Genomic DNA, 22,551 nt, shown 5'->3' with positions numbered 1-22,551 from the left:
CTAAGTTCTAGGGGACTTATGACCCAAGATGTTGAGTCCCATAGTGCGCAGAGCCATTTTTGAACCTTAGGGGTAATGCTGAACTACGTATAAACATATAAACAGACACACAGGTAAAAGCGACCGCAACAAACACGATGTAAGGATTGCAATGAACAGTGGAATGTACGTAGGTATTACTGCTGGGAGCTTAACGTAAGGGACGCCTATTACAATGTCATATACAGGATGGTTCACGAAGATATGAAAGTATTTTAATATGTTATTCTACAAGTAAAACCAAAGAAATAAGTTTGTTGAAATGTTTAGTTACGGAGTTATGGCTAGTAAAAGATTTCGCCTGAAATTTAGCAATTTCGCTAATATGAAGCCATCGAAAAACTGTGCGAAGTTAAAGTAAAACACGATATCGATTTTTTTATTGGTCTGGTGATTCTTATAAAACATGTCTCAGACGTGTATCTGCAGTAGTTTTTCAGAACGTTGTCCGTTTTTTGATAATTAGCACCGTTTTCGAAGACTGCGCTGAATATATTTTGAAGATACGAATATGAATGAAATTTTCACTCCGCTGCAGAGCGAAAAGCTGTGGCTAAGCTATGTCTCCGTAATATCCTTTCTTTGAGGAGTGCTAGTTCTGCAGGGTCCGCAGGAGAGTTTCTGTGAAGTCTGGAAGGTAGGAGATGAGGTAGTGGCAAAGATAGCTCAGCGTGTTCGGTCAGAGGGTTAGTAGCTCTCTGCAATAAAAAAATTCAGTGAGTAAATCATCGATGAACTTGATGAATTGACGTCCACCACGAAAAAATGCAACGAACAATCTCAAACAAAATGGGATTAAAAAAAAAAAAAAGATGGTAGAGCACTTGCCCGCGGAGGCAAAGGTCCGAGTTCGAGTCTCGGTCCGTCACACAGTTTTATTCTGCCAGGAAATTTAAAGATACAAAAATGCTATCCCATGCAATTCTGTAATAAACTAAACAACAGAAATTCAGTTGTAAACTAGTAAATTTAACGTAGGAAATACTAAAAATGACATTCGATTCGTGATCGTAAGCAACGGAAAATATAAACTTTATTTCAGAGAAAAGTGATGGTGTTTAGGGTAGTCTCCAGTTTCCATCTGCCTCATAATATTTTCTCTGTGGATAAAAGGGGGGGGGGGGAGGGGGAGCAGGAATCACTGCTGTCCTTTTCTTCCAATTGCGCACGCAATTCATACCACAGATGACATTACTCTATAAATAGTAATCCATCTCACAAACGTGCTATGTGAAAAAACTGCGATACTGATAATTATGTAGTTCCTGTTCAGTGAAGTGTGATTGCGAATAACGCTGCACGGCTTATTTAATCAAGTTTGCAGAAACAGGAAAAAGACAAAGCAATTCCTTTCAGGGCCGGCCGAAGTGGCCGTGCGGTTAAAGGCGCTGCAGTCTGGAACCGCAAGACCGCTACGGTCGCAGGTTCGAATCCTGCCTCGGGCATGGATGTTTGTGATGTCCTTAGGTTAGTTAGGTTTAACTAGTTCTAAGTTCTAGGGGACTAATGACCTCAGCAGTTGAGTCCCATAGTGCTCAGAGCCATTTGAACCATTTTAGTTCCTTTCATATTTTTTGTACGTATTCTTGGTGTACTATGGTGGAACTGGAATCATTAGTGTATTCCAAAGATATTATGTTGTCAAGATTTTTGTTTCTTGTGTGTGCGGGGGATATTGCTGTACAGCCTCGGACTTACTCAACGTCACAGGTCCTACCTTCTGTCTTATTGGCACTGATAATTCTAAAATGAGATTAAACCGTGAGACCGCCACTTGAGTAATTACTGAGCTCTTTTTGAAATGTGTGAATCACTGTTAGTCATCATTCACGGAACACAGTGTCCTGTTCAAGTAATGCGAATCATTCAGACCGTTTAAAACAAAAAATCATCAGCAGCTTTGTTATGTATGGAAAAACAGCTACCGATTCACAACAGATTTAACATTTACACAAACATTGCCCGTCTGCGCTTTTAGCAGAGTCGCGCATAGCAACAGGGAGGTGTTTTTCAGAAGGAGGCCTAATTCTATGCGTCTATCACTCGACTTCTAACTTATTCATCGCTGTGCACATCAACTCGCATTGGACTTACTTTGCCACGGATAATTTACATTCCAACGTCTTAATTCAATACTGTATGTAACTTATCAGTGGACTAAACACGAAATACCTGGTACTGAAGTTATTTTCATAATAGGGCTTTCCCATGTGCTTTTTGGCTTCATTAAATACAGTGCCATTAGATTAAAAGTACAGTAATGAATGAAGAGTCGTAGCTTTTCAAATAACCCAACCTTCTGACCAACGCCAAATTAGAATCATACTGTCACTGTAATCTGTTTACACAGACCATGGTAATGCTTTTGAACTAATAGGTTTCTAGAAGAAGCTGTGCTGGCGAAATTAATTCATAAGTAATGAGAATGAACGTATTAATGAGGGAAATAAATGTCCTAAATGAGGTGGCTATGATTATGAATAGCCGGCCGCGGTGGCCATGCGGTTCTAAGCGCTTCAGTCCGGAACCGTGTGACTGCTAAGGTCGCAGGTTCGAATCCTGCCTCGGGCATGGATGTGTGTGGTGTCCTTAGGTTAGTTAGGTTTAAGTAGTTCTAAGTTCTAGGGGACTGATGACCTCAGATGTTGAGTCCCATAGTGCTCAGAGACATTTGAACCATTTTTGTTTATTATGAATAAAGCCGTCTAGATCACTTGGTATATTTATTTACTCAGAAAGTCGTTTCGGCTACTGGCATCATCGCGACAAAACTTAGATTTTATGAAACAAAATTCGGTATGAGTAGCAATAAAACCTATGCCTTAGCGGGGTGTCAACTTATCGCCCTACTGAGGCATAAGGCTTACTGGTGTTCACACTGAATGTTGCTTCATAAATTCTAAGTTTTTATGTGATCAAGGCATAAGTAAAGAAATATGGAAGGTGGTAATAATCTGTTATTAAGAAATAATAGATAAATTTATATAAAGCGTATGTATATTTACTGCTAGTTTACGTATTCAGTTTCATCGCACTACATCATTGCCTCCATCCATTTAAAAGCATTTCCCGAACGTTGAAGGGAAACCTGAATACACTCTGAAGCATACTTGGTGAAATAGCCGACGCTGTGAACCAGATTTAACATATTGGTTCCTGGAGATTTCGTTATGTCCACCTTTGACTTTATGTACCCCGAAGACGAAGAAATCGAAGGCCACAGTCCAGCTGTACCTCCGCTTATCTATCTGCTGGCGAATCTTCGATATACGTACTCCGCACTGTGAGAGCAAAGTGAAGGGGTGCTCCACCCTGTTGGAATACAACGGAACACTACAGCGTCAGCATTGCCGCAATACCGACTACTGAAACTGTGGTTGCAGGAACCGATTGTAAAGAAAATGGTTCTCTACTTCTGAAAAAAAAACCTTTTAAATAATAAAGCATGACCTATACAAGGAATCTGACACCCCCTGTTAGTCATGGACGGAAAAAAAATTGGCATAGTCTTTGTCAGAACGTGTAGAATCTTATGTGGGGCCAATAAGACGTCAATTTAAATCTAAATGTGGTATGTCAATAATCAAAATATCCACGGGTGTGCTGCCGGTCTATAGTGTCCAACGGGCACAATATTTCGGCGATCATACATGTCGCCATCATCAGGTGAACTGACGGACTGAGCTCCTGTGAACGTGGCGGCACGTAGTATTCTCCATTAAAAAGAGGGTACCCCTTCGAAAGTCACTAGAATTGATTAGTCAGAAGTTTGACGAGAAGACCACTGAACTTTTTAGGCATGTCTTGACTTCCACGTATTTGCTTTTTAATGGAGAATACTACGAACAAACGGAGGGAGTCGCCATGGGTAGCCCACTCTCTCCAGTGGTAGCGAATTTGTACATGGAGAACTTCGAGGAGGAAGCCCTGTCGTCATCCATATGGAAACCTACTTGCTTTTTCCGTTACGTGGACGACACGTTCGTCATCTGGCCACATGGTATGGATAAACTCCTTGACTTCCTTACACATCTAAACTCCATACACCCCAACATCAAATTCGCTATGGAGACTGAAAAGGGGTAAATTACCTTTCCTTGACGTCTTGGTCAAGAGAAGGGCTGACGGCTTCCTAGGTCATGGGGTGTATCGGAAGACAACGCACACTGATCTGTATTTGCACGCAGACAGCTGCCACCACCCTTCACAGAGGAACAGGGTACTTAAAACTCTAGTACATAGGGCGCGCACTATCTCTGACGCAGAGAGTCTACCCCAGGAATTGGAACACCTGAGAACTGTATTTCGAAAAAATGGGTACTCAGAGTGGCAGATTCAACGTGCTCTCCGCCCAACCACTGCAGCACAACCTGTTGAGATGGATGAAGTCACGAGGGAGGAGGTAGGCACTGCATTTATTCCATACACAGGCGCACTCTCGGGGAAAATCGCCCGCATTCTGAAGAAACGCCAGGTCGGAACTGTGTTTTGTCCTCCAAATATAACTCGTGCACTGGTGGGGAGCGCCAAAGATGACCTCGGTTTGAGGAAGGCCGGCGTGTACCAGATTCCGTGTCAATGTGGCAAGTCGTATATTGGTCAGACGATGCGTACCGTCGAGGATCGATGCCGTGAACACCAGAGGCACACTCGACTGATGTATCCGAGCAAGTCGGCGGTCGCTGAACATTGTTTGTCGGAAAATCACGCCATGGAGTATGACCGCACGAGGATTCTGGTACAGACGTCGAGATACTGGGACAGCGTTGTTAGAGAGGCCATCGAAATTCGCACCAATGACGACCTCATAAACCGTGACTGTGGCTATAATCTTAGCAAGGCTTGGGAACCAGCGATTGGGTTAATCAAGAGTAAATCTAGCAAACGTATAGTTGTGACGACCACGGCGGACAAAGCCATCACAGTGACGTCATCTCAGACGCAGTCGCAATCTGGTCCACCGCGCGACCGTGGCGCGGGGCGCGGACGGCGGAGGGAGCGCGCCGCGGGCGGAGGGTATTTAAATCGGCCGCCGCCGCGACCGAACCCAGTTCCCTCTGAGCAGCCATAGCGTACGGATCTCCGTGCCGGCACGTTTACAGGGGCTCAGTCCGTCAGTATGTATGATCGCCGAAATATTGTGCCCGTTGGACACTATAGACCGGCAGCACACCCGTGGATATTTTGATTATCAAATACGCCGGGAGAAACTCAAGAATCACATGGTATGTCAATGTTTACGTACTAAAAAAATAAATTAGGTAATTCAGTACAATTATTATGTAGATGCGATAAATCACTTTAACGGGGGCCAAATGAACAATTAAAGCCAATATAATTCCAGTAAACCTGCAAAATTAATATATATATATATATATATATATATATATATATATATATATATATATATATATATTGTAGGGGCCTACATAGAGATCGCGGATCTGCTAGATGCCCAGGAAATACGTAATTTTGTTTTGAAGCTGACAGCAAACGCGAAAATAGGTGCAAAAATACTATTGGTTAGTTTTCAAGCAGTAATGGTGGACACCATCAGCTGGTAATATACGTAATTTTATGGTAGCTAATTTTACTTCACAAAAAAATAAAATATGTACTCCCTCCAAAAGATGTTACACATAAACATTAAAATAAAATTATGATGAGCAGCAAAATGTCTTAGAAGAATTTTGAAAAAAAATTATTAATTGGACTTTAATTTGGCGGGTTTTCAACACTGTCAACTAGACGAAATAATGGAAAGAATATTTATTGGAACTAAACAAAATTGAACCTTGATATCGTGACAGTACTTTTAAAATAGATAACTGCAATTGTCTTTAATTTTGAAATGAGAGAGAGAGCGTAATAATTTTCTTTTAATGTCTTAACTGTTGCTGCAGGCAGTGCGATGACGTCAGCGGTGGTCCGCGCGGACGATGTGTGAAGTTAATCCTCGTTCGTGGCGTGAAGATAATGATGGATCCTCCTGTTTCATTAATATTCCAGTCCTCCTGTTTCATTAACATTCTAGTTACGGCGGTGGTCCACGTCTTCGTTGTAGTCGAATCAGCTGGCAGTACTGGCGCGATAATAATAGTTCCAGTGTGTGCGTTGTCGTTACGCGCGCGACGTTTTATTATTAAAACTTTATCAATCACGCTGTGCGGGTAGTTCGGAATTATGCAATGTCTTTAGTATTTTACGATATATAGCCGGTTAATGCCAATACTTCGCACAGTTGTTTCGTCCGTGTTGCCACGGGAAAACAGTCACATGTCTTTTATCACTATAACAGTCAGTTAAACGTCAGTTCAATTTACGTCGTCGTCTTTAAGACAGTTTGGATGATATAATAAATGTTTCTTGATCAAATCACAGCACTGTTCTTTTACTTAACATTTTGGTTTGTTCCACCTTCACGCAATTCTAACAGTTAGTGTCTCCACACGACAATGGTGTCTGGTTCACGGCTAATTGTCACAAGTTCACACAGTATGTAAAATCGTCACCGCAAACACACGATATTCTTTTCAGGTTTTACTGTTCACTTAACAATGCACGATCTCCTATTAACACAGCGGACGCGCTGTAATTAATTGTTCCTCCCCGTATCACCGACTTTTAAGCCGAACTTTGCAACGTTTCTCCACCCGCGAACCGGCCACGATACCACAACAACTCGCACGCTCTCTATCGATAGTCGTTCGCTCTCTCTCTGACACAGTACCTCTCCTTGCCCAACCAAAGATTTACAAACCATATAAAACCAGAACATTCATATTAGTACAATATAAAATATAAAACAGTAGTAAAATGAATGAATAAACAATGTGACTTATTAACAAATAAAGAATAGTTGAAACAAATGATACATACGTACTATTACAAGGTAATGCACAAAAGAAAAAAAATATTATCGACCTTCGGGGAAAGCAATGTCTTTACACGCTGCAGCATATCAAGTTAAAAGTTTCCCCAATCGTCTCTTCTGTAAACACGAAGGATTTATAAACTGTCTTTGTGAATCCGAGTCGCACATACTTTCTTTATGTGTCTCTGCCATTCCGTCGTAGTCTGAGGTAACCAGTTACCCAGTGCGGCAGTTGTGGAAAGCCGTCTCACCAGGAAATAAAATGTAATGCATAAGGTTGCTGCCTGTCTGTCAGATCGTAAGAAGGAGCTCCACGAGCTATCCGTGACCCAATTTGTGAAGTGCCATAATCAGATACGCTCTTCTCTTCAAAGTACAGTGTCAAACTTTCTAAATTATTGATCCAGGCGCGTCTGCTTCGTTGCTTAAACGACGAGTTGACTCATTCGGACTTGAATCGACTGCTTCTCTGATCCGTCGAACATTTCTTTGAGGTACAGAATGCCTCCATGAGCGTTATTCATCGTCGGGTTTTCCAGTTCTTTCGAACTCTCTGACAAACAACCAGATGTTTGCTTTTATTGCAGCTGGCTTTTGAAATCTCCGAGAGAACTCCTGTTGGCCATCCAGATAAGATAAACCACGCGTTAACAACAGTGACACATTCCTCTATCGTAAGCATCCGGCTTGATTATCCTGGATAAAAGCAATAGGCCCTCGTTATCACAGAAATGAGTTATAATTAAATATTATCCAAATGCAGTCATTATTTCTTAGATCGAGTCTTTATGACCACACTGTACTAAGCAATCTAAGTAAAGGTGAATGTTAGTTGTCGCCTGCACAGGCAGATATTTCCCCACTTGCAAGAGATGCTCGGTTCCCGTACTATTTTTATAATTACTTTCTTATAATTACTTCTTATTTACCGTGATGTAAAAGAGATACTGCATCTTCTACCTTGTGCAGGTACTGAATAAAGATTCATATTTGTTGGCGAAAAAATTTACAGGAATTTATTAGCGTTTCTGGAAGCCAGGAGACGAGTAAAGTGGACTTCGAGAGCCGTATTTTCTATGTTAGATGTAGGACTTATCTGTGGGAGAGGTACTTACTAATTTAAGTAAAATAATTCGAGCTCACATGCATATATGTTAAATAACAGACAGAGACGTAACATCGATTTTTGATGGGTACTCACCCCAAAGAGTAATCTATCAAGGGCCTAGCAAGAGTTGAGAGGATGGAGTACAGAGCTAGGAAAACAATGAGGTGCGGCGATCACCCCGCGTGCAGGAGCTGCCAACATGTTGGCGATGCTCTTCCCGAATTTCGTCAGCGACGACGATAGAGGCAGATGGAGAGTGACTGGGCAACTGAGACGCCGACAATGAGACACTTGTGGCTTTACGCACTGCCTGACAAAAAAAAAGACATGGTTGAATGTCAGTGTAACTTCCTACGTATACACACCAAAGGCGGGTGTGTGAATTATGAGAGCTGCCTTTCTCTACAAGTAGAACGTCCACCAGAGTGGATTAGTACTGAGCGTGTCAGGTATTGTTACCAGGGTGTACAAGCGGCGCGAACAGTGTCAGACGTTGAGGGATCACTGTGAAGCACACGGAAATACCATGCCTTCGTGTGGGACTACATTATCAACACCTGACAGATTAAAAGTGTGCGCCTGGCAGAGAATCGAATGATGGCATTGCTATCCTGAGTGAAAGTGAAGAAGAATTACATTATCTGCTGAACGGAATGAACAGTGTAATGAGTACAGAGTATGGAGTGAGAGTAAATCGAAGAGAGACGAAGGTAATGAGAAGTAGTAGAAATGGGAACAGCGAGAAACTTAATATCAAGATCGATGGTCACGAAGAAGATGGAGTTAAGTAATTCTGCTATTAGGCAGTAAAATAACGAATGACGGACGGAGCAAGGAAAACATCAAAAGCAGACTAGCAATGCGAAATTCCTGGCAAGAGAAGTCTACTAATATCAAATATCGGCCTTAATTTGAGGAAGAAATTTCTAAGAATGTACGTCTGGAGTACAGCATTGTATGGTAGTGAAAGAAGGACTGTGGGAAAACCGGAACAGAAGAGAATGGTGCTACAGACGAATGTTGAAAATTAGGTAGTCTGAAAAGGTAAGGAATGAAGAGGTTCTGTGCCGAATCGGAGAGGAAAGGGATATGTGGAAAACACTGATAAGGAGGAGGGTCAGGATGGTAGCACATATGTTAAGAGATGAGGGAATGACTTCCATGGTACCAGAGGGAGCTGTAGAAGGTAAAAACTGTAGATGAATACAGAGATTGGAATACATCCAGCTAATAATAGAGGACGTAGGTTGCAAGTGCTACTCTGAGATGAACAAGTTAGCACGGAGAGCGTGGCAGGCCGCATCAAACCAGTCAGAAGACTGATGACCCAAAAGAAAGTGCCAAATTCTTTGTAAATGTGGATTGATTCACTGAAATAACACCTCACTCCTAACCCGTGAAGTTTCATTTTGTTTCCCCCTCGCCTTCTGAGAGCGTCACTTCTTTAGCAGGCAGCGATATGTATCAGCCATCTAAATTTCCAAACTGTTATTTTATTAGGTTAGCACTTTCGGCATTATACTACGCCATCTTCTGCAACCTGAACAATGTGTAGGAAGACTGCAACCTCGATTCTGGTCAAAAGAGGAGCCAGCATTCGAAGATTGTTATCTGTATATTTATAACTGATTACAGACACCAGTCTTTGAATGCTAAACTGAAGTTATAATCTTCCTTCAAGGGGCCCGAAGATGGTGAAATATAACGCCGGAAGTGGTACCCCAATAAGATAACAGTCATAACAGTCTGCAAATTTAGACGACTGAAAGGTGTTTGATTTGACAATCTGTACTGAACAACTGAGGTTCCACAACCATCTCTGAAAAGACGGACATAAAGAGAATCTCAGAGCAGGTTTCCCGCACATATTTGCAATATCACTATTGATTCACACCAGTATCCCTTACGATATCGGACTAAATGAAACGAAACATTTAATGGAGAGAGGGAAGACATGGGAGGGAATTTACTGAGGTGACTAGCTGTTGAGGAAGTTTACTGTTATGATGTACAGCTGGCCGATTAATGTTTGGTATTCGAAATAATAAGCAAGTATCATTTAATTATTTCATCTGGAAGGATATGTTTTACGCCACAATACATTTCTCGAAGTGTCAATATCGTATGAATCAGTATATTAGTATAAAGAGGAGAGCAGCTGCAGCATTTCACGACAGTTTGGGGAAAGAAGAGGAATTAGAGAGGTGGGAAATGGAAAGATGAAAGCCTTGTAGAATGTCCCACCTGGTTTCCACAGATTTCAGTTTTTATTTTATTTATTTAATCCTTTGTCTGGTCTGATGCGGCTCGTCATGAAATCATCTGCCAACTTCATTCCACATCCAGAGTAGCATTTACAACCTACATTCTCAATTATTTCTCTGTCTTCCTCTACATTCCTTTCCACTACAGTCCACAGCTCCCTCTGATACCATGGGGAAAGAAGAGGAATTAGAGAGATGGGAAATGGAAAGATAAAAGCCTTGTAGAATGTTCCACCTGGTTTCCACAGATTTCAGTTTTTATTTTATTTATTTAATCCTTTGTCTGGTCTGATGCAGCTCGTCATGAAATCATCTCCCGTGCCAACTTCATTTCACATCCAGAGTAGCATTTACAACCTACATTCTCACAATTATTTCTCCGTCTTCCTCTACATTCTTTTCCACTACAGTCTACAGCTCCCTCTGATACCATGGAACATAATCCGTGACGTCTTAACAGACGTCGCACCATCCAGTCTTTTCTTCTTATCAATGTTTTCCATATATTCCTTTCCTGGCCTATTCTTTGGGGAATCTCCTAATTGCTTACGCTATCATTCCACCTAATTTTCAACATTCTTCTGTAGCACCAAATCTCAAATGCTCCGATTCTTTTCTGTTCCGGGTTTCATATAATCCATGTTTCGCTACCATACAAGGCTGTGCTCCAAACTTACATTGTAAGAAATTTCTTTCTCAAATGAAGCCGTATGTTTGATACTAGTAGACTTCACTTGCCCAGGGAGCCTATTTGCCACTGCTAATCTGCGTTTTATGTCCTCCTTGCTTCATTCGTCATGGGTTATTTTACTGCCTAAGTAGCAGAATTCCTTCAGCTAAAAAAAAAAAAATGGTTCAAATGGCTCTGAGCACTATGGGACTTAACATCTATGGTCATCAGTCCCCTAGAACTACTTAAACCTAACTAACCTAAGGACAGCACACAACACCCAGCCATCACGAGGCAGAGAAAATCCATGACCCCGCCGGGAATGGAACCCGGGAACCCGGGCGTGGGAAGCGAGAACGCTACCACACGACCACGAGATGCGGGCTAACTTCAGCTACTTCGTGATGTTAAGTATCTCGTTGTTCTCATTTCTGCTACCTTTCATTACTTTCGCCTTTCTTCGATTTACTCTCCATATTCGGTACTCATTAGACTATACATTCTTCTGCACTTTCACGGAGGATAGCAATGTCATCTGTGAATCTCATCATTGATATCCTTTCACCTTGAATGGTAATTGCACTCTTGAACCTTCCATTTATTTCCGTCATTGCTTCGATGTACTGACTGAACAGTAGGGTGAAAGACTACATCCTTCTCTTACATCCTTTTTAATAGGAGCATACTCTTATTGTTCCCTCTTGGAATTTATACATATTGTATATTACCCGTCACGCCCTACAGCTTACCCATACTTTCCTCAGAATTTTGCACATCTTGCTCCAATTTACATCCTACGAACGTGTCTTGACTTCAGTGTAGTCTCGCTTCCGTTATAAATTGAAACGTCAGAATTGTCCTCTGATGTCTTTATTCTTTCATAAGCCAAATTGATCGTCATATAACACATCCATAATGTTCTTTTACATTCTTATGTGTATTATTCTTGTTACCAATTCGGATGCATGATACGTTAAGCTGGTTGTGCTATAATTCTCGCACTTGTCAGCTCTTGCAATCTTTGGAATTGTGTGGATGATATTTTTCCGGAAGTCAGATGGTGTATCGCCAGTCTCATATATTCTACACATCAAAGTGAACAGTCGTTTTGTTTCCATCTTCCTCAATTATTTTAGACATTGTGATGGAGTGTTACCTATCCCTTCAGCCTTATTTGATCTTTAAGTCATCCAAGGCTCTTTTAAATTCTGATTCTAACACGCTTATCCCCTATCCCTTCTACGTGCCACAAGAGAAATTCCGACATCACCTGCAATCATCATGAGTGATGTCTGTTCATTCGGACATGTCCCTGATTTGTTTTGTACTTGTGGTTATGCTTTATAAATTGTTGTGCATACATGTTGTAGATAGAAAGAGAATTGAAAGAAAAGAAGCCAAGCCACACGAGTGAGAAAGAGAATCCACCATGTCACAGGTGTCCGCTGAGTAAATAACGACACCCAATGATCAAAAACAAGATTAAAATTATAACTAGTAGTAGCGTTGATAGTTCACGAAAATTTTAAAATGTTGCTAATAGGTAGTATGGTCTCTGTCAGAGCGTAAGAAGGATGTCAGCCTGCAAGGGTGTGTCGATTTGGCACAGCAGGTTTGACGTTACGGGATCGTTTAAGTCAGAGCGGGTGTTGGGGTACCTCTGAATATTGTGCTTCAAAAGATGGTTTAGACTAATCAAGAGATTCGTACGGCTTCCTACGCTTATTTCAGATATTTTTCCCCTACGATTCGGGGTTTAAGGGAATTCGAGGTCTGCATAACTAATTCTTAAGTTTAAATACACTCCTGGAAATTGAAATAAGAACACCGTGAATTCATTGTCCCAGGAAGGGGAAACTTTATTGACACATTCCTGGGGTCAGATACATCACATGATCACACTGACAGAACCACAGGCACATAGACACAGGCAACAGAGCATGCACAATGTCGGCACTAATACAGTGTATATCCACCTTTCGCAGCAATGCAGGCTGCTATTCTCCCATGGAGACGATCGTAGAGATGCTGGATGTAGTCCTGTGGAATGGCTTGCCATGCCATTTCCACCTGGCGCCTCAGTTGGACCAGCGTTCGTGCTGGACGTGCAGACCGCGTGAGACGACGCTTCATCCAGTCCCAAACATGCTCAATGGGGGACAGATCCGGAGATCTTGCTGGCCAGGGTAGTTGCCTTACACCTTCTAGAGCACGTTGGGTGGCACGGGATACATGCGGACGTGCATTGTCCCGTTGGAACAGCACGTTCCCTTGCCGGTCTAGGAATGGTAGAACGATGGGTTCGATGACGGTTTGGATGTACCGTGCACTGTTCAGTGTCCCCTCGACGATCACCAGTGGTGTACGGCCAGTGTAGGAGATCGCTCCCCACACCATGATGCCGGGTGTTGGCCCTGTGTGCCTCGGTCGTATGCAGTCGTGATTGTGGCGCTCACCTGCACGGCGCCAAACACGCATACGACCATCATTGGCACCAAGGCAGAAGCGACTCTCATCGCTGAAGACGACACGTCTCCATTCGTCCCTCCGTTCACGCCTGTCGCGACACTGGAGGCGGGCTGCACGATGTTGGGACGTGAGCGGAAGACGGCCTAACGGTGTGCGGGACCATAGCCCAGCTTCATGGAGACGGTTGCGAATGGTCCTCGCCGATACCCCAGGAGCAACAGTGTCCCTAATTTGCTGGGAAGTGGCGGTGCGGTCCCCTACGGCACTGCGTAGGATCCTACGGTTTTGGCGTGCATCCGTGCGTCGCTGCGGTCCGGTCCCAGGTCGACGGGCACGTGCACCTTCCGCCGACCACTGGCGACAACATCGATGTACTGTGGAGACCTCACGCCCCACGTGTTGAGCAATTCGGCGGTACGTCCACCCGGCCTCTCGCATGCCCACTATACGCCCTCGCTCAAAGTCCGTCAACTGCACATACGGTTCACGTCCACGCTGTCGCGGCATGCTACCAGTGTTAAAGACTGCGATGGAGCTCCGTATGCCACGGCAAACTGGCTGACACTGACGGCGGCGGTGCACAAATGCTGCGCAGCTAGCGCCATTCGACGGCCAACACCGCGGTTCCTGGTGTGTCCGCTGTGCCGTGCGTGTGATCATTGCTTGTACAGCCCTCTCGCAGTGTCCGGAGCAAGTATGGTGGGTCTGACACACCGGTGTAAATGTGTTCTTTTTTCCATTTCCAGGAGTGTAGTTAAGAAATATTCGCTGATGGCTGTGGAATTGGTGTTGAACTATATTGAGCTGGTGGGTACAACTTAACTGCGGGATATTGTGGTACCAGACAGTAGTACCGAAATCCGGAATTTGAGATTTTTGATACAGCGTTGTTTGCCTTAACGTGGCAAGACCGTTTATTCGAATTGCAGGTTATTTATTTGGCAAAACCAAATATTAATTTGTACTTCGTTCAGTGGTACTACACGCTTAAAGGAAAACAATAGCGAGTGTCCAACATATACTGTAACACGTTCTGGGCATAAAGCGATAGTTAATCGCCAATGCCTGAAGTGGAAGATTTTTGTTCACATATTTGACTGCTAGACTAAAAGTAGCGGTGGCAACAGTTTTCTTTGTTGTAGGACGAATTTGTTCGTAGGTCGGGTTCTCGGGCACTCATTCACAGTGGCCATGTACCTTAAAACCTCTGTGAATAAACCTCCTCCGTTAAAAATAAAATTTAAGATTCTGATATTTGTACCAAGACGGAAGTACAATCAGCACTTTATGATCTGTAAAACAGAAAGGTAATAAGAGCTATAAAGGGAAAGAAATACACACATCAAAAGAAGAGTTTTGCATCACCTCGGTCCCGAGAGTTGCGCAGCCTGTACAGAGAATTGGAATAGAGATCAACATAAACATTATTTATTGCTCAAGAGAACCACACATCGAATGTTCTATCACCGTAAAGCGAGATCTTCAGAGGTGGTGGTCCTGATTGCTGTACACACCTGTACTTCTAATTCCCAGTAGCACGTCCTCTTGCATTGATGCATGCCTGTGTTGGTCGTGGCGTACTATCCACAAGTTCAACAAGGCGCTGTTGGTCCAGATTGTCCCACTCCTCAGCGGCGATTCGGCGTAGATCCCTCAGAGTGGGTGATGGGACACGTCGTTCATAAACAGACCTTTTCAATCTATCTCAGGCATGTTCGATAGGGTTTATGTCTGGAGAACATGCTGGCTTCTCTAGTCAGGTGATGTCGTTATGCTGGAGGACGTCTTTCAGAAGATATGCACGATGGAGGCGCGAATTGTCGTCCATGAAGACGAATACCTCGCCAGTATGCTGCACTGTCGGTCCGAGGATGGCATTCACGTATCGTACAGCCGTTACGGCGCCTTCCATGACCACCAGCGTACGTCGGCCCCACATAATGTCACCCCAAAGCAACAGGGTACCTCCACCTTGCTGCACTCGCTGGATAGTGCGTCTAAGGCGTTCAGCCTGACAGAGTGGCCTCGAATTGTCTGGTTGAAGGCATATGCGACACTCATCGGTGAAGAGAACATGACGCCATTCGGCATGTTGTTGGACCAATCTGTCCCGCGCTGCATGGTGTCGTGGTTGCAAAGATTGACATCGCCATGGACATCTGGAGTGAAGTTGCACATCATGCAGCCGACTGCGCACAGTTTGAGTCGCAATACGACGGCTCGTATCTGCACGAAAAGCATTAGTCAACATGGTGGCGTTGCTGTCAGGGTTCCTCCGAGCCATAATCCGTAGGTAGCGATCATCCACCGCAATAGTAGCCCTTGGGTGGCCTGAGCGAGGCATATCATCGACAGTTCCTGTCTCTTTGTATCTCCTCCATGTACGAACAACATCGCTTTCGTTTACTCCGAGACACGTCGATACTTCGCTTGTTAAGAGCCCTTGCTGCAGAGTATCAATGCGGACGCGATCGAACAGCGGTATTCACCGTCTGGGCATGGTTAAACTACAGATAAAACGTGCCGTGTACCTCCTCCGTGGTGGAATGGCTGGAAATGATCGGTTGTCGGACCCCTCCGTCTAATAGGCGCTGCTCATGCATGGTTTTTTACATCTTTGAGCGGATTAGTGAGATCTCTAAACAGTCGAAGGAACTGTGTCTGTGATATAATAACCACAGCTAACGTCGATCTTCAGGAGTTATGGGAACTGGGGTGATGGAAAACTTTTTTTGGGATGTGTGGATATTAACACTAGCAAGATACAATTTACTTTTTGAGTTTGAACGTCAATGTTTCTTTTTGTTGCTACGAAAGGTATTAAATTCAAACAAAAATCACAAAAAGTAACTCGACCACAGATCACTAGGGGGTTAATAGACATTCTACAGTCCAAAAACAGTGACTCTTTCATATGTTTCGTAATATTATCAATTGTAGTTCAAATGGTTCAAATGGCTCTGAGCACTATGGGACTTAACTTCTAAGGTCATCAGTCCCCTAGAACTTAGAACTAATTAAACCTAATTAACCTAAGGACATCACACACATCCATGCCGGAGGCAGGAATCGAACCTGCGATCGTAGCGGTCACGCGGTTCCAGACTGTAGCGCCTTTAACCGCTTGGCCACACTGGCCGGCTCAATTGTAGTGTTCCAATCTTAATCCTGTAGTGCTCTTAGGCCAATTGGTATTGTTTCCCAAAGTCTAGAAATATTTCGAAAATTACAGACATATCTGACAAGTCTTATTTTATATCATACCAAAGGTATGTAAGAAAATCAGGGCTGCCAACTTTCCTACACTGAATAGCCAAAGTAAATGGTACAACTGCCTAATATCGTGTAGGGCTACCGCGAGCATACATAAGTGCCGCAGCGCGACTTGGCATTGACTCGACTAATGTCCTAAGTAGTGATGGAGGAATTGACACTAGAGATCCTGCAGCGCTGTCCATAAATCCGTAAGGAGGTGGAGATCTCTTCTCAACAGCACGTTGCAAGGCTTCCCAAATATGCTCATTAATGTGCATGTCTGGGGAGTATGGTGGCCAGCGGAAGTGTTTAAACTCAGAAGAGTGTTCCTGGACCCACTCCGTAAAAACTCTAGACATGTGGGGTGTTGCATTGGTTCAAATGGTTCAAATGGCTCTGAGCACTATGGGACTTAACAGCTGTGGTCATCAGTCCCCTAGAACATAGAACTACTTTAAACCTAACTAACCTAAGGACATGACACACATCCATGCCCGAGGCAGGATTCGAACCTGCGACCGTAGTAGTCGCGCGGTTCCGGACTGCGCGCCTAGAACCGCGAGACCAGCGCGGCCGGCCGCCAGGTGTTGCATTGTCCTGCTGGAATTGCCCAAGTCCGTCGGAATGCAGAAGGGGTATGAATGGATGCAGGTGATCAGACAGGATGCTTATGTACGTGTCACCTGTCAGATTCGTGTCTAGACGTCTCAGAGGATATATATCACTCCAACTGCACATGTCCCACAGCTTTACAGAGCCTCCATCAGCTTCAACAGTCCCCTGCTAACATGCAGGTCCATAGATTCATGAAGCTATCTCCATACCCGTACACGCCCATCCGCTCGATACAATTTGAAACGAGACTCGTCCGATCTGCCAACGTGTTTCCAGTCGTCAACAGTCGAATCTCGGAGTTGACTGGTCCACACCATTCGTAAAGCTTTGTGTCGCATAGTCATCAAGGGTACACAAGTGCGCTTTCGGCTCCGAAAGCTTATATCGATGATGTTTCGTTGAATGATTTCCACCCTGACACTTGTTGATGGCCCAGCATTGGAATCTGCAGCAGTTTCCGGAACGGTTGCACCCCTGTCACGTTGAACGATTATCTTCTGTCGTCGTTGGCCCCGTTCTTGCAGGATCTTCTTCCTGCCGCAGCGATGTCGGAGATTTGATGTTTTACCGGATTCCTGACATCCACGGTACACTCGTGAAATGGTCGTGCGGGAATATCACTACTTCATCGCTACCTTGGAGGTACTATACCCTACCGCTCGTACGCTGCCTGTAACACCACGTTGAAACTTACTTAAATCTTGATAACCTGTCATTGCAGCAGCAGGAAGCGGTTTAACAACTGCGCCTTTTTTTTCTTTTTTTTCTTTTTTTTTTTGTTTCTTTAAAAAAAACAGAGGTGAAGCCCCTCCACGCCCACACCGGCATGATGGCCAACACAAAAGGTCTGCTCCCATCTCTGCATAGGGGTTAGTATTCACTGAAGTGAGGTGTCGCCGGATGAGGGTACTGCGACGTTTGCGTACGTCTGGTTAAGGTTAACCATTAATAAGCGCTCATCTGGAGATAGATTGGGTCGAAGTCGAACGAGAGGAACAGACACTTGTTGCCTTATACAGGGTGTTACAAAAAGGTACGTCCAAACTTTCAAGAAACATTCCTCACGCACAAATAAAGAAAAGATGTTATGTGGACATGTGTCCAGAAACGCTTAATTTCCATGTTAGAGCTTGTCTTGATTGGGCCCCATGTTCTTCCACCTACGCTCAATGGAGCACGTTATCATGATTTCATACGCGATACTCTACCTGTGCTGCTGGAACATGTGCCTTTACAAGTACGACACAACACGTTGTTCATGCACAATGGAGCTCCTGCACATTTCAGTCGAAGTGTTCGTACGCTTCTCAATAACAGATTCGGTGACCGATGGATTGGTAGAGGTGGACCAATTCCATGGCCTCCACGCTCTCCTGACCTCAGCCCTCCCGACTTTCATTTATGGGGGCATTTGAAAGCTCTTGTATACGCAACCCCGGTACCAAATGTAGAGACTCTTCGTGCTCGTATTGTGGACGGCTGTAATACAATACGCCATTCTCCAGGGCTGCATGAGCGCATCAGGGATTCCGTGCGACAGAGGGTGGATGGATGTATCCTCGCTAACGGAGGACATTTTCAACATTTCGTGTAACAAAGTGTTTGAAGTCACGCTGGTTCGTTCTGTTGCTGTGTGTTTCCATTCCATGATTAATGTGATTTGAAGAGAAGTAATAAAATGAGCTATAACATGGAATAAGCGTTTCCGGACACATGCCCACATAACATATTTTCTTTCTTTGTGTGTGAGGAATGTTTCCTGAAAGTTTGGCCGTACCTTTTTGTAACAAATGGTTCAAATGGCTATGAGCACTATGGGACTTAACTTCTGAGGTCATCAGTCCCCTATAACTTAGAACTACTTAAACCTAACTAACCTAAGGACATCACACACATCCATGCCCGAGGCAGGATTCGAACCTGCGACCGTAGCGGTCACGCGGTTCCAAACTGAAGCGCTTAGAACCGCACGGCCACACTGGCCGGCTTTTTGTAACACCTTGTATACGTGTTGTCGACCACAACACCGTATTCTGCCTGTTTACATATCTCTGTATTTGAATACGCATACCAGTTTCTTTGGCACTTCAGTTTATTATTCCTCATATAGCACGAGAAGATACGCCAAATAGTGCCATACGAAGCCGAGAGATATCGCTCGAGTAAGGTGGGCCGCACTGGAGATAGCGGCCGGTGGCAGAGTGCTCTGCCGCCCGATACGAGCAGATAAGCTCTGACGTAACACAGGTCACGTGACGGCGTCGTGGCGTCTCTCCATCTGTCGGCGGGCGCTGCGCGAAGTCACTGGCAGTGAGCCGTCGCACGAGGACCAGGCTGTCGGATCACATCTGCCCCTCCTGCATCCGACAGCGCCTACTCTCGAACAGGTACTGTGTGAAGAGGAGCGGATCGCGCCGCTCAAAGCGTGGTGCCCGTCGATTAATTAGCTGTCGTCACTCGTCTTGTAGCGGCTAGAACAGTGAATATAAATCATCGGATCTCTTGCTCAGTCTGGAGGAATACGTGACAACTGGTGTGAAGTGGTTCAGTATTTGAGAAGAAATGCTGCCAAACGCAGGGAGAGATACCCACTGGTTCATTGTCACTAAGTTCTTGTAAATGCTACTAAAGTTGCAGGCACAGCATTCCTTCTGATGCGATGCGTCGCGCGTACTTCGTGGCGAGGCTGGTGAGCAGTAGCTAGGAAGCGGTCGGCAAGTGTTTCGGCGGTCCCGCCGGAGACAGGCATGCCGGCCGCGTGCTGGCCACTGTGTGACGTCAGCTGGGGGACGGCCGCGCTGCTGGCCCTGGCCCTCTCGCTGCTGGTGGCCGACGCGCACGTGGTCCGCGGCTACTGGCGCCGGATGGGCGTGGCGCAGGCCACCTCCCGGCTCTTCCTGGGCCACGCCAAGGACCTGCTGCTGGGCACCACGCACCTCTGCGGCGTCATGGACGAGGTGTACCGCCAGCTGGAAGGGCAGCCGTACGGGGGCTTCTACATGGTGGGCAGGCCGTGCCTCATGCTGCGAGACCCCGACCTCGTCTGGAGAGTGAAGCACGACTCCAGCCACTACTCCCTCAGGCAAGTTTCACGTAGTGTGTAAGAGACTCTCACCCTTACTCCCCCAGGAAAGCTGCAGCCACTATGTAAAGACGCAGACCGTTTCTCCCGCTCCTTCATTTAATACATCAACATCAATCTACATCTACATCCATACTCCGCAAGCCACCTGAAGGTGTGTGGCGGAGGGTACCTTGAGTTCCTCTATCGATTCTCCCTTCTATTCCAGTCTCGTCGAAAGAAAGATTGTCTATATACCTCTGTGTGGTCTCTAATCTCTCTGATTTTATCCTCATGGTCTCTTCGCGAGATATACGTAGGAGGGAGCAATATACTGCTTGATTCCTCGGTGAAGGTATGTTCTCGAAACTTCAACAAAAGCCCGTACCGAGCTACTGAGCGTCTGTCCAACAGAGTCTTCCACTAGAGTTTATCTATCATCTCCGTAACGCTTTCGCGATTACTAAATGATCCTGTAACGAAGCGCGCTGCTCTCCGTTAGATCTTCTCTATCTCTTCTATCAACCCTACCTGGTACGGATCCCATACTGCTGAACAGTATTCAAGCAGTGGGCGAACAAGCGTACTGTAACCTACTTCCTTCGTTTTCGGATTGCATTTCCTTAGGATTCTTCCAATGAATCTCAGTCTCGCATCTGCTTTACCGACGATCAACTTTATATGGTCATTCCATTTTAAATCACTCCTAATGCGTTCTCCCAGATAATTTACGGAATTAACTGCTTCCAGTTGCTGACCTGATATATTGTAGCTAAATGATACGAGATCTTTCTTTCTATGTATTCGCAGCACATTACACTTGTATCCATTGAGATTCAATTGCCATTCCCTGCACCATGCGTCAATTCGTTACAGATCCTCCTGAATTTCAGTACAATTTTCCATTGTTACGACCTCTCGATATACCACAGCATCATCTGCAAAAAGCCTCAGTGAACTTCCGATGTCTTCCACAAGGTCATTTATGTATAATGTTAATAGCAACGGTCCTACGACATTCCTCTGCGGCACACCTGAAATCACTCTTACTTCGGAAGACTTCTCTTCATTGAGAATGACATGCTGCTTTCTGTTATCTAGGAACTCTTCAATCCAATCACACAATTGGTCTGATAGTCCATATGCTCTTACTTTGTTCATTAAACGACTGTGGGGCCCTCTGAGTCTCGTGGACGAATAGCGCGAGCTGGGTTTCACACGATCGTCTTTTTCGAAACCCATGCTGATTCCTACAGAGTAGATTTCTAGTTTCCAGAGATGTCATTATACTCGAACATAATACGTGTTCCAAAATTACACAACTGATCGACGTTAGAGACATGGATCTATAGTTCTGCACATTTGTTCGACGTCCCTTCTTGAAAACGGGGATGACCTGTGCCCTTTTCCAATCCTTTGGAACGCTACGCTCGTCTAGAGACCTACGGTGCACCGTTGCAAGAAGGGGGGCAAGTTCCTTCGCGTACTCTGTGTAAAATCGAACTGGTATCCCATCAGGTCCAGGGGCCTTTCCTCTTTTGAGCGATTTTAATTGTTTCTCTGTCCCTCTGCCGTCTATTTCGATATCTACCATTTTGTCATGTGTGTGGCAACCTAGAGAAGGAATTACACTGCAGTCTTCCTCTGTTAAACAACTCTGGAAAAAGACATTTAGTACTTCGGCCTTTAGTCTGTCATCCTCTGTTTCAGTACCATTTTGGTCACAGAGTGTTTGGACATTTTGTTTTGATCCACCTACCCCTTTGACATAAGACCAAAATTTCTTAGGACTTTCCTCCAAGTCAGTACATAGAACTTTACTTTCGAATTCATTGAACGCCTCTCGCATGGCCCTCCTCACATTACATTTCGCTTCGCGTCTGAAAATTTCCGTGAATTGCCTCAGAAAATAAAGGAAACTAGAGTTACAAACAAAATAGCTTAAGGAGCGTTAAGAGTAATTACCATTACCTGTTAGTTTCTGTCTCTGGTTCTTTGCCAGGCCTTTGTTTACAATTTGTCTGACGTTTCACCAGTACGAGTGGCTATCATTCTCAAAGCTTCACCCTTCACTGCTGGTGTATGGTGAAGCTATGGCATTACCAGCCAACCCTGCTGGTAAAACGCCAGAAAAATCATCAAACATTCGTCGTCCGAAACGCCCGAGACAGTAATCAACAGAGAGTTGGTCAACAA

At 44.6% G+C, this 22,551-nt stretch overlaps 1 protein-coding gene across 1 annotated transcript in view; it reads left to right on the top strand.

Annotated features, from left to right (window-relative positions):
* LOC126095701 (uncharacterized) overlaps positions 1-22,551 on the top strand; it is a 230,695-nt gene that overhangs the window by 142,063 nt on the left and 66,081 nt on the right. Inside the window, exons 8-9 of the mRNA XM_049910453.1 lie at positions 12,326-12,404; positions 20,040-20,376. Of these exons, the coding sequence (XP_049766410.1) occupies positions 12,326-12,404; positions 20,040-20,376 (416 nt within the window). The remainder of the gene's footprint in view (positions 1-12,325; positions 12,405-20,039; positions 20,377-22,551) is intronic.

This window comes from Schistocerca cancellata, chromosome 8, assembly GCF_023864275.1.
Source record: "Schistocerca cancellata isolate TAMUIC-IGC-003103 chromosome 8, iqSchCanc2.1, whole genome shotgun sequence".
Lineage (NCBI taxonomy): Eukaryota > Metazoa > Arthropoda > Insecta > Orthoptera > Acrididae > Schistocerca > Schistocerca cancellata.
Note: the sequence above shows the minus strand (reverse complement) of the source record. Positions and strands in the feature narration are given on the sequence as shown.